Source organism: Macaca mulatta, chromosome 2 (genome assembly GCF_049350105.2).
Source record: "Macaca mulatta isolate MMU2019108-1 chromosome 2, T2T-MMU8v2.0, whole genome shotgun sequence".
Lineage (NCBI taxonomy): Eukaryota > Metazoa > Chordata > Mammalia > Primates > Cercopithecidae > Macaca > Macaca mulatta.
In genome coordinates, this window is record NC_133407.1 from 95,233,302 (window position 1) to 95,246,714 (window position 13,413).

At 40.3% G+C, this 13,413-nt stretch overlaps 2 protein-coding genes across 8 annotated transcripts in view; one reads left to right on the forward strand and one right to left on the reverse strand.

Annotated features, from left to right (window-relative positions):
- The window catches only part of LAMP3 (lysosomal associated membrane protein 3), a 56,021-nt gene that overhangs the window by 11,930 nt on the left and 30,678 nt on the right, over positions 1–13,413 (reverse strand). Inside the window, exon 6 of one of the 7 annotated variants that reach the window (XM_077989891.1) lies at positions 1,021–3,067. The exons of 2 other annotated variants lie outside the window; for them this stretch is intronic. In XM_077989891.1, the coding sequence (XP_077846017.1) occupies positions 2,934–3,067 (134 nt within the window). In that variant the 3' untranslated portion in view covers positions 1,021–2,933. 7 annotated transcript variants of the gene reach the window in all.
- On the forward strand, positions 8,010–8,466 carry LOC106996977 (non-histone chromosomal protein HMG-17). Its single transcript, XM_077991750.1, has one exon. It carries the CDS (start codon positions 8,097–8,099, stop codon positions 8,367–8,369), a length of 273 nt encoding a protein of 90 aa, XP_077847876.1. The 5' UTR covers positions 8,010–8,096; the 3' UTR covers positions 8,370–8,466.

Consider the following 13,413-nt stretch of genomic DNA (forward strand, 5'->3'; position numbering starts at 1 on the left):
CCTCGCATCATGTGATGCCTTAACCATCTTACAATGCAGCAAGAAGACGCACATCAGATTTGGCCCTTCCATCTTGGACTTCCCAGCCTCCAGAACCATGACCAAATCAACTTCTATTGCTTGTAAGTTATCCCAAAATCTGTGGTATTCTGTGATAACAGCACAAAATGGACTAAGAAATCTGGTATTCAAGCCCTTGTGTAGTCCCCTTCCAAAGCGTACCAGGGATGTTCTATGTGAATCATAAAAAAACAGAGAAATGATAGTATGTTTCTTCTGTGATTAGGTTTTAAAGGATATGACAGCTTTCATCTTGGTCAGTCTCTCTCTCTCTCTCTCTCTCTCTTTTTTTTTTTTTGAGACGGAGTCTTGCTCTGTCGCCCACGCTGGAGTGCAGTGGCAGAATCTCGGCCCACTGCAACCTCCACCTCCCGGGTTCAAGCGATTCTTCTGCCTCAGGCTCCCCAGTAGCTGGGACTACAGGGGCGCACCACCATGCCCAGCTAATTTGTTTGTATTTTTAATAGAGACAGAGTTTCACCATATTGGCCAGGCTGGTCTCAAACTCCTGACCTCGTGACCTGCCCGCCTTGGCCTCCCAAAGTGCTGGGATTACAAGCGTGAGCCACCGCGCCCGGCCCTCTCTCTCTCTTTCTCTCTGATCACTATAGGTAACTAATACAGGACCTCTTACTCATCTCAGCTCCTACAAGAGTATCTGACATTTAGCAAATTCTTAATCAATGGTGATGAAATGAATGAATGAACAAATGTGGCTACACTTAAGTAAACTAGCAATGCAGTCAGTCTAAGCTAAGAGTTGAGACATTTCATATGTAACTTTAATGTGGTTTATCTTCTCAGGAATTCCTACCAAGTGATAATGTGGCAACGGAGAATAGAATAAACTATAGAAAGATGATTTAACTTATTGATCTGAGCAAAAATCTAAGATGATTGTAAACAAAATTTTATACAGCACAAAAATGAATCCTAAAAAATAAATGACATGCACAAATCTCCAAAGTAAGTTTTTATTACAAAAACTTTTAATACAATTCAATGTTTTATTAAGGTTAAAGTCAGGACCTTGACAACCTACTGAGTTGTAAGGAAACACATGAGGAAAGTCAACATGTCTCTAGGCTGACTTGAATTATTCCTTGACTAAAAATTCTAGGGTTATGTGGACTTTTCTGTTATCCTGACTTAACTCCTTTCTTTAACAGCAAAAAAAACACAGCAGGAATAAAATTCTTGGCAGACTGCTCTACAGGATAAAGTGAACAACAGAAAATATAGACATGAAGTGCAGAAGCAGCAAGTTACCACAAGAGGGGGCTATACACTCAAGAAAGAATAGTTGGTTAGCGAAGTTTCTCTATTATCGGAAAAAATTAAAAATACTTTGAGAAGTTTATTCCATGCCTTCATCTTTATAGCCCAGCTAAATAATCCCACAAAAATGAGAAACTAATGTTTTACAAAGCCCCTCAGTCTCCTTCAAGAGAGTGGAGGATTTATTAAGGATAGGCTATTTTGTTGTCTGCAAAGCTCTCCTTTCATCTACCCTAATGCCTCAAGATGCAAAGCTCTCCTTTAATCTACTCTAAAGTCTCAAGATGCTGGATAAAGCCGTTTCCCCGTAAGGTGAGCATATGCTTGCAGGCAGGTGTGAGCCTTCAGGCAGAGTGTGCTGTCATTGTTTTTGTAGGCAACTTGGTGTATTGAGAAGACCAAAGACCTTGGTGTCAGACCAACATGAGTTCAAGCTCTGGCTCTGCCATCAGTCAGGCAGGTGACATTTAAGTGATTTAGTTCCCTTAAGTCTCAGTTTACTCATTCACCTATAAGTTGTGAGAATGAAATGAGATGTAGGTAAAGTGCTTAGCCTAGAGTCTGGCGCTTATGTTAACAATTAAGGGCCATTATTATTGTCTCTTATTTATTATTTAGTTCTATCATCTGTAGCCACCTAATTCTTAGGCTAGCAATTATGGAGCAGGAGTCATCAAGATAAAAAATGTAATCTGATTTGTTCTTTTTGTTGGTTTTACTAAAAAACCTTAGATAACCTGAGATATGTTGTTCTTTTTGATGATTAAAAAAAAAACATTTAAGGCCGGGCACGATGGCTCATGCCTATAATCCTAGCACTTTGGGAGCTGAGGTGGGTGGATCACCTGAGGTCAGGAGTTCAAGACCAGCCTGGCCAACATGGTGAAACCCCATCTCTACTAAAAACACAAAAATTAGCCAGGCACGGTGGGGTGTGCCTGTAGTCCCAGCTACTTGGGAAGTTGAAGCAGGAGAATCACTTGAACCTGGGAGGCAGAGGTTGCCGTGAGCCAAGATTGCACCATTGTACTCCAGCGTGGGTGACAAGAGTGAAACTCCGTCTCAAAAAACAAAAACAAAAAATGTAAAGTGGAAAAAGAGAGATAAGTGCTACACCAGGAATATGCATGTTACATGAAACCATAAAACACAGATAGTAAAAGCACTGAAAGTCCATTTGATAAACAAAGCAAGGGCATTTGTTTTAAGATCAAGGGTAAAATAAAATCTTCAATGCAAACACAGGTAATATTAGTTACAACTGACCCTTGGTTTATAATTTGAAGGCTTATTCTACTTTACATGTATTATGCTAATTCAACATACCTCAAATGTTGACTTTGAGTGGTTAAAATATTCTAAAGGAAACTAGAAAATAAACAGCTTACTACATCTTTCATAAAATAAACAAAAAGTATTTAGAAATTGATAGGCTGCCTGAACTTAAATCACACATGACTCACTTGGTTTGAGTAGAAGATGGTGGTTTACATTGTCTGAAGGACCCACACTCTAAGGGAACTTCCCAACATCCATCCTGGAAGTGATGAAATAATTCTCTAAATTCCATTATTTTCATTTCCCCTGGGCAACAATTAGATTCTCTGGTATCCAGATGATTGACACCTGAGGCGGATTTTATAGACACCCATACCCACAAGGCAGAGACCAACCACGATGGCCCCAATCACAGGAAGCACAATTGTGTAGTCAGACGAGCACTCATCCACTAAGAGAGAAAACAAATACAATACAGTGGGTAAGGTTTGGTGATGCAGTCCAGAAAGTAGGCTAGAGGGGAAAGAAGATGAGCTTTGGCATCAAACAAAGCTTGACTTTTAACTCCACCATTAACTAGCTTTGTGACCTTGGACAGGTAATTTACCTTTGCAATTTCCTAATTTATAAAGTCAGCAAATAATATGTAAGACTGTTAGAAGATTAAATAACCATATTTTCTCAGTAATTAACATTCAATAATCATAATCCTCATTTCCTGAACTGAGTAAGAAGTCACTCCAGGCATACTGCCTGCTAAGTGGGATATGCTTACAAAAAAGAGACCAGCTGGGCGCGGTGGCTCATGCCTGCAATCCCAGCACTTTGGGAGGCTGAGGTGGGCAGATCACCTGAGGTCAGGAGTTAGAGACCAGCCTGACCAACTTGGAGAAACCCCATCTCTACTAAGAATACAAAATTAGCCAGGCACGTGACACATGTGTAATCCCAGCTACTCGGGAGGCTGAGGCAGGAGAATCGCTTGAACCCGGGAGGCAGAGGTTGTGGTAAGCCGAGATCACACCATTGCACTCCAGCCTGGGCAACAAGAATGAAACTCCATCTCAAAAAAACAAAAACAAAAACAAAAAACAAAAACAAAACAAAGACCATTTGGTGACCAGTGACCAGATTACAGATGATCTCTTGAGAAACATGATTTTTATCCATTTTATAAAACAATTTTGTCACTCCTAAGGTTTTATTGTATTACTTTTAGCTAATATTAGAAAACAGATCAAATTATTTATGAGAGCTTAAAAGTGAGAGTTTACAAACTTATCAAAACTGTTTTTTCTTTGTACCATTAGAAAGCGCTTACTCAATTCATCTAAATGTAATTGATTGAGTCAGAGACTAATAAATCTCAACTGAGGAAAGACGGAGGGGTCTGGGGAAAAGGGGGAAGTTGATAGAATAATGAAGAGACTGGGAGAAAAGGGCAAATAAATGAAGAACCATGTGTTAGTCATAGATAGCTAAAAAGATACATGTGTGAGGTCGTTGTATGAACCAACACTGAAATTATGTCCTGAACCAAGGATCACCATCAACGCAATTCAGTGTACCTGAGATCCAAGAATAAAAGGATCAGAAGAGGTCAGAGAAGACAGAGGCAATCAGAGATTCCAGGAAAAAGAAAATTGGACAGGAAAGAAACTGTGCTTGTAGTACACTACTCGGCTTGACAGCAGCCAATATTTATAAAACTATAATAATGCATGCCTTAATACCTTACTGATTTAACCAAAAATAGTTGTGTAACCACAAATCTTTATGTGCCATAGCAGGAAGTCTAAAATGGATCAATTAGGAACTATCATGATAAACCTTTTACTTTTTAGAGTTATGGAGATGGCAATCAGAAGAAACTGTTAAAATTAGTTAAATGTATTTTGTATCTTGGGGCAGGGAGGCAGGGGGACAGAGATATGTTGCTTTCCATGATAAGACCTTTTGGAGTACATGAAACTTTGTTACTTATATATGCTTCTCTTTTTTTGCAGCCTGGAACTCCTGAGTTCAAGCCATCCTCCCACCCTGTCCTCCTGAGTAGCTGGGACTAGGGGTGTGTGCCACCATGCCGGGTTAATTTTTTATTTTTTAGAGATGAGGTCTTGCTATGTGGCCCAGGCTGGTTTCAAACTCCTGGGCTCACACAGTCCTTGACTTCCCAAAGTGCTGGGATTACAGGCATAAACCACCATGCCTGGCCTATATTTCTTAAATAAAAAAAGAACTTTGACAAGTTTTAAGGAATTAAAATGAGTGGGAAAAAATACAAAAAGTTAAAACAAAAGGTAAAGCACACAACTGTTGACCCAATAATTCCATCTCTAGGAAATTATCCCAAAGATATATTTGCACAACTATGCAAAGATATATTACAGCACTGCTCATTTTATGAGAGACAATTTAAATATACGTAAAAACTAAAATAGTGTTCAGACAATAGAAAATAATATGGCCATTAAAAAAGAACGTGGCAGGTCTCCGCGTTCTATAACAGAAGTTCCCTAAGATCCGTGAAGCATCGTGTGAACCCAAACCCATGTGCTGGTGGGTCCGGTGTGCAAAGATACACCAAAAACTGGGAGGAGGACTGGGAGGGAAGTGGAGGGCAACTTTTACTGTCTATACAGTTTTGTTAAATGATTAAATTATTTAACATTGTTTAAACATTTCTAAAATGCAAAAGAGTACACAAAGAAAAGTAGTGACTGATCCAATCACCACATTTCTTCTATTTGAATCAATCACTATAAACCTTTTTGGGCATGTGGTTCCCCTGTGAATATGTGTGTGTGTGTGCGCGCGTGCACGCGCACATGTGCAAACTCACGTGCGTGCTTAAAGCAAAATCACTCTATTTTAAATAGTCTATGCTCATTATAACTAAAATAGTAGAGAAAATCACAAACAAAAAAGTGAAACCAGTTACCCCAGGGCCATCCACCCAGAAATGTCATTGCTAACATGGAGAAACATTATTTCAGGCATCTTTCTTTGAACTATAAGGATAGATAGGTTAGAAAAATAAATAGAAATACTTTTATTAAGATAGGATCATACAAGTACTATTTTAATACATTTGTTAATTTCAATTTTACTTGCACTTAATAGAAGAAAAAAACTTAAACTGAAGGAATTATCACACACCAATGTCATGGGAAATATTGGTTCATAAGGGGCCCCTTTAAAGTTGTAGAAAGAGATTCTGAAGTATGCATTAAACAATTATAAAAGACATTAAGAGGTTATGAAGTAAATTGGACTTGTGCTTGCTAAACCTTGTTTCCAGTTTAAACATTATCTATTGATACTGTTTTGAACGACTAGCACTAACAGATTCCCTTGCATCTCCCCTCTCTTCAACTCCAAAAAAAATTTTTTTTTTGAGACACAGTCTTGCTCTGTTGCCCAGGCTGGGGTGCAGTGGTATAATCATAGCTCACTGAAGCCTCAAACTCCTGAGGTCAGCCATCCTCCCACCTCAACTTCTCAAGTAACTAGTAGTACAGGCAAATGCCACCCCACTCAGCAAGTTTTTAAATTTTTTGGAGAGATGGGGTCTTACTATGTTGCCTAGGCTGGTCTTGAACTCCTGGCCTCAAGTGATCCTTCAACCTCAGCCTCCCAAAATTTCAGGCGTGAGACACTGTGCCCAGACAACTCCAAATTTTGAATAGTTATGTTACTGTTTTTAACATTGTCTGGGTTTGTTTCATTTTGTTTTATTTTTTTACAAAGTAAACTGATTTTATTGTGAAATTCTCACAGAAAATTAAATCAAATATTTATTCTGTCCATTTCATTTTACAATAACCTTATCACTTATTTTTGTACCATGCATTTCAATTGCCTGCTAAGTAAAAAATGTTTTAAAAACTATTAATTTTTGAAGTTTTTAGCTTAAATTTTATCATCAAGAAGCCCACAATAAAATACGTTGCCAGCAGCCACCCACCAAGCCCCTGTGTGAAGAATGTTTTGGTTGCTATTTCAACTTAAGGAAACAATCTTTGACCTTGATCCATTGTATAGGTTTATAACACTTCAATTCTATTTGATAACTATCATTCCTGTAATCTTTAAAAATATGTTCTGACTGGCTGGGCATGGGCTCACACTTGTAATCCCAGCACTTTGGGAGGCCGAGGTGGACGGATCATGAGATCAGGAAATCGAGACCATTCTGGCTAACATGGTGAAACCCCGTCTCTACTAAAAATACGAAATAAATAAATAAATAAATAACCAGGCCTGGTGGCGGGCACCTGTAGTCCCAGCTACTCGGGAGGCCGAGGCAGGAGAATGGCGTGAACCCGGGAGGGGGAGCTTGCAGTGAGCCGAGATTGTGCCACTGCACTCCAGCCTGGGCGACAGAGCAAGACTCTGTCTCAAAAAAAAAAAAAAAAAAAAAAAAAAGTGTTCTGACTATTTAACACATTCATATGATTTAAAAAGTCAAAATAATACAAGATGCTGTACATTGAGAAGTTTCACTTCCACCCTTGCCCCTTCTTCTTAGTTCTTCCTGTCCCCTATTAGATAATTATTTTCCTTAGTTCTTGTTTATATTTCTGATGTTTCTTTGTGCAGATAGGACAATAATGAATATACTATTATGCACTATACTTTTTTGATATAATATATTTTGGAACTCTTTCCTTAAACATACATAGCATCCTCATTCTTCTTGAAGCTGTTTAAGGATTCCATTGTGGGATGAATCAGTTTTAAAATCTGGCCCCTACTGATGGACCCTTGGCTTGTTTTCATTTTTTTGCTATTACAAATAATGTTGTAATGAATAACCATGTACAAATATCATTTCATATATGGGAAAGTGTGTTTGTATTCCCAGACCCATAATTGTTTGGTACATTTTATATGTAAACGGATCCACTATTCACCAGCATCAGTCTTTTTTTTTCCATTTATTTTATTTGTTGATTTAGAGACAGGGTCTCACTCTGTCACCCAGGCTGGAGTGCAGTGGCGATCGCAGCTCACTGCAGCCTGGACCTCCCAGGCTCGAGTCATCCTCCCGTCTCAGCCTTCCAAGTAGTTTGGGACTACAGTCATGCACCACCATGCCCGGCTAATTTTTGTATTTTTTGTAGAGATGGGGTTTTGCTATGTTGCCTAGGCTGGTCTTAAACTCCTTGGCTCAAGCAATCCTCCTGCCTCAGTCTCCCAAAGAGTTGGGATTACAGGTATGAGCTGCTACACCAGGCCTACTGTGACTTTTCTATTCCTAAAGGCTGCTTATTTCCTTGTTTATATTGCGACTCATTTCCTCTCTCAGTGAATTTCATTGTCAAGCAATATTTTTTAGAAGGGCTTACTTGTGCTGTATCCTTTGAATTATTTCATAGTTAAGAATATCTAAGAAGAAGAGGCGAGAACGACCCCCGGACCGACCAAAGCCCGCGCGCGCTGCATCCCGCGTCCAGCACCTACGTCCCGCCGCCACCATGCCCAAGAGAAAGGCTGAAGGGGATGCTAAAGGAGATAAAGCCAAGGTGAAGGACGAACCACAGAGAAGATCCGCGAGGTTGTCTGCTAAACCTGCTCCTCCAAAGCCAGAGCCCAAGCCTAAAAAGGCCCCTGCAAAGAAGGGAGAGAAGGTACCCAAAGGGAAAAAGGGAAAAGCTGATGCTGGCAAGGAGGGGAATAACCCTGCAGAAAACGGAGATGCCAAAACAGACCAGGCACAGAAAGCTGAAGGTGCTGGAGATGCCAAGTGAAGTGTGTGCATTTTTGATAACTGTGTACTTCTGGTGACTGTACAGTTTGAAATACTATTTTTTATCAAGTTTTATAAAAATGCAGAATTTTGTTTTACTTTTTTTTTTTTTTTTTAAGCTATGTTGTTAGCACATAGAACACTTCATTGTTGTTTTTGGGGGAAGGGGCATATGTCACTAACAGAATGTCACTGAAGCTGGATTGATGTGGGGAAAACACCTTTCCTTCCTAGTTTTGAGAGACTTCCTCTTGGCTCCCAGGAGGAGGGAGTCCCTGACTTTGACACACATGGCCACCTTGGCACAAAAGCCTTGTGGTATGGAAAAACAAATTTGTTTTTATGTCCTCTTCTCCCTTTCCATCTTTCAGCATAGACTTAACTCCCTTAAGCCCAGACATCTGTTGGGACCTGACCCGTAGTCATTGGTTACCAGTGTGTCAGGCAATCTGGACTTTCCAGTGATGCCACTGAGATGGCACCTGTCAAAGCAGCATTGGTTCCATTTCTAGATTGTGGATCTTCAGATAAATTCTGCCATTTTCATTTCACCTCCTGAAAGTCAGGGTCGGCTTGTGAAAAGTTGTTAAACAACATGCTAAATGTGAAATGTCAACCCTCACTCTAAACTTTCCCTGTTTAGAGCATCAGATGAAGACTTCATTGGGTTTTATAGTGGCTTTCTGATTTTTGGTAGTCCATTGAAGAAGGGAGTTTGAAAGTTGTTGTATACTGTTAACGATTGTCTGCCCATGTCCTGCCTGAAATACCATGATTGTTTATGGAAAGTATCTTTAATAAAGCTGGATACAGTTTGGCTTGGAAAAAAAAAAAAAAAGAATATCTGCCTGGTGACAGAGCAAGACTGTCTCAAAACAAACAAACAAACAAAAGAATATCTGCCTATTGTCTTTATACTTGATATTTTTGGGTCATACTTTTTTTTCTTAGATCATTGTAGAAATTATTTGCTGGTTTTAAATGTTGTTGTGAAGAAATTGGAGGTCAACTTTAACTTTCCTGTTTACAGGTGATTTTATTTTATTTTCCATAAAGGCCTAAAGACTTCTTTATGTTTGAAGTTTTATAGCTTGTTTCTGATATGTCCCAGTGTTAAACTTTTGGTATCAATTCTTTTTTGGGACATGCTCTTTTAATCCCAACTTCAATGATTTATCTCAAGGAAATGTCCTTAAATCTTCAAATATATTGTCATTCTATTTTTGAGGTCTCTATGTCAGAGTAGCTTGTATATCTAGTAGCTTCCCTGTAATGCTTTAATCATAAGGTTTATCTGTATTACCTGTAATGATCTCAGTCATTCTCTCTATGAAAATAATATAATTTCCTCCCTATTTATTCTGCCTCTTACTGTTTCTATACATTATGTAGTGTATTGCTTTGACATTCCTCTTGTTTTCTTACTCTTTCATTTTAACATCTTATCTTTAAACTCTGATTATCTGGAATTCACATTAAGTGATTCTCAGCATCAAGCAATTGTCAGGAATTTCTTTCTGTTCCTTGAATTATGTTTTCTTTGTATTTTACTATTTTCATTTCTAACTTTCTGTTATGGACTAAATTGTCTCCCCTCCCTTCCCCCAAATTTACATGGTGAAGTCCTAACTTCCAGGAGCACAGAACATGTATTAGGACACAGGGTGTCTCAAGAAGTCAATAAGTGAAAATGAGGTCAATAGGGTGGGCCTCTACCCAATATGAATGGTATCCTTACACAAAGAGGACACATGGATACAGACAGGTACAGAAGGAAGACCACATGAAGACACAGGCCATCTACAGCCAAGGAGAGAAGTTTCAGAAAAACCAATGCTATGGACACCTTGACCTTGAATTTCTAGCCTCCAGAACTGTGGGAATACACATTTCTGTTATTTAAGGCATCCAGACTGTAGTATGTTCCTAAGATAGTCTTAGCAAACTAATACACCCTCACTCCTTTTCTTAATTTAATTTCATACTATTCTGATTTTGCTGCAGTATTTTGGCACAGTGACCATGCAGTTGGTTTTCATTTTGCTTATGCTTGAGCATGTCAGTCCAAATACTCCATTTCCTATGATGCCATTTGGGTGAATTACGGTCTTTCTTTCCATGGCATCTGACTACTTCAGTTGATGTTTTCCTTTGGGCTATATATTTGGATTCTATTCTCTTTTTTGTAGCATGGAAACTAGCTGCAGCCTGGAGCGATCCTCGGCCCTGGGGTTGCTTCCCCAGTTCGCCGCCACCAGTCCCTACCTTTACTCTTCCCAGTCTTCCTGGGAGCCATTTTCACTATCCTAGGTTAGTAAAGGAAGAAGATAAAGCAACCCACTCTTTTTTTTTCCTCCAGATTTAGTAACGGAGGAGTTCACCGAATTTTTTTTCCCTCTCATCACAGGCTTCTTAGGGTGGATGTGTGAGTGCTTAGGAGGGGAGGCAGATGAGGAGCCCATCTCGGCTGCCCCTCTCCTCTCCACCTGGAAAGTGGGCAGGACTGTGAGTAAATCACACATCCAAGCGTTTATTTACTGGCCAGTCCAATGAAACCTTTGCTTTTTGTGTTACCAGAATGCCAATTCAAATTAATTCTACGAATAACTGGTACTGGGGTGGGGGGAATAGATAGCAGGAGTCCAAGCAGTGGCCATCATCCAAAAGAACTCCCTGAAGAAGGTAGGAAGGAAAATTAAATTTAAGTGAATGGTCATATCCCTCTACACTTGATTTTAAATTCTGCTTCTGTTTCATCTGCGAGGGGAGGGATTTCCACATGCTAGAAGGTAAATCTTACATTAATCATTCTGCAGAAGGGTGAGTGGCCGGTGAATAAACACCTTGTCCTCTGCCCTACAGAACTTTCAAGTGCCCTTAACACTGGACACAGGGGAGCCTGGAGCAGGAGACAGTTTAAAGGAGGAGGTGGAAGGAGATCGCAGCTCTCCAAAGCCAAGCTCTTGCTGTTAAGCCTGAGTCACTTGGGGGAACTCCTGGGTCCTCATATCAGATTGTCATCAACGTCTCCTGTTTTAAGAGGGCAACAGACATTTCCTGACACTCTGGATGTCTTCAGGGGCTCTTAGCGCTCTTTTGAAGCTGCGGTGTTCCCTCGCCCACAGCCCCACTTCTAAGAAAACAAGGAGAGCAAAAATGCCTCCTGGGGAGTCAGTACATTTCCCAAATAAGCAGTAGTTTTAGAGTTGTCAAATTTCATAAACGTCATGTTAAAAATAATGAATGGCACCTCTGGAAAATTTGGAAAAACAAGAAAACTTCCAGTCAGTAGAATCAATTAAGAACATTCCTCTCCCCTCTCTCTGAATCAATTAAGAACATTCCTCTCCCTTTTCTCTGAACCCCCATCAATGTAATAGGAAACCATGAATAACATCCTAAGCCATATTTTAATAGCATTTTTCCTCAGATATCAACCGTCCGCCATCAGGAATGTACTGCTTTTGGTGAATGTTTGCATAAAAGGGAAGTGAGTGATCCTGCAGGCGGGTCTACCTCTTCCTGCTTGCCATTCCGGATTGTTTCCCTGCTCTGCCTCCCTCCTCTCCTGCAATGGTCCAAATGGACACATTTACAAGAATAAAACAGCATCAAAGAAAAGCCGACAAACCAGGAAAAAAGTAGCTAAGAAGGCAGACAACACATGAAGCTGAAGGAACAGAAGAGCTAATATTTATTGAGCTCCTCCTTTTTTGCCATGATCTTTGATATGTGCTTCAAATTAAAAAAATGAAATAGGCAGTTACCTAATTTTTTAAACGGATAATACATTACCATAGAGTAGGATATGCTTTTTAAAAAAATAATAGTATACTAAGATCATCTATAATTTAAGTAAACCAAATGTTGGTAAAATCCAGGAGTTTAAAATCATTTTGTAACCAACTTTGAAATGCATTGATTTTTTTAAAAGTAATGTTTTTGAAAACTGAAAATCAGGACTCTTGAAAATGTCTAAGAAAAATCAGTCAATTTGCAAATGTCTTCGCCACGATTCTCCCTCCAGGTTTTTGCTGCCTCCCTTCTCACAAGCACCCCGCTCATGTCTCTGCCTATTGCCTCTAATTCCGGAAGCCAGCACTGGTATATTCAGGTGTGGCAGAGGGTGTCAAGCACACCTGGCATGGCCTCCCCAAGGTAACAGGAGGAAGTGGGGAGGTGCCGTTTCCTAGCCCTGGGGTAGCCCTTTGGTGGGAAGTTAGGTTTCCTAATCAGCTCTGGAGGGTGCAACAAGCAACGAGACAGATCAATCCTTTCACTTCAGGCTGAATATGAGGCCGGAATTCCCAAGACCTTAACCTTGCACGTTTTGAAGAAAGTGGGGCTTTACATGCGTTCATATCCTCTACTGGGCCTCTTTCTGGCCACCAGACATGCGGTTAGCAAAATGACAAGCAGTCCTGTGATACTCAGGCCCATGGCCACAGGGATTTCTCTCCTGTTTCTGTCACTGAAGCATTCATCCGCTGTAATTGAAGTCAGAGTAACAAGTGTTACAGACTGGCCACAAATGCTGGGAAGTGGCACTGCCACATCTGCCTCAGCTTTGGAGAGGAGACTGAGGGAGAGATGGAGCTTCCGGGGCTCAGACCACAGTGGGTGAAAATGAGAGGGAAAGAGATCTTTCCTTCTCAGATCCTCTCAGAGCCACAGTGGCTCTGACATGTGTAGCACTGGTAATTAGTTAGGGAGCTTATTAAATTGCAGATCTCCAGACACATGCCCAGGAAATTATAATTCAGTGGTCTGAGCTGGGGCCGGTGGGATTCTGATGCTGCTTCCAGGCAGATCCAGCTTTGAGAAAATATGCTAGTTTGGCCTAGAGGGTTGTGATCAGAGTTATGTCTTGATTCTCAACTTAGAGTAATTCCTGGAGCCATATTGTCCAACTCTAGTAATAGTTTGAGACAGAGTCCCACTGTGTCACCCAGGCCAGAATGCAGTGACACAATCTCGGCTCACTGCAACCTCTGCCTCCTGGTTTCAAGTGATTCTCATCCCTCAGCCTCCCGAGTAGCTGGGAT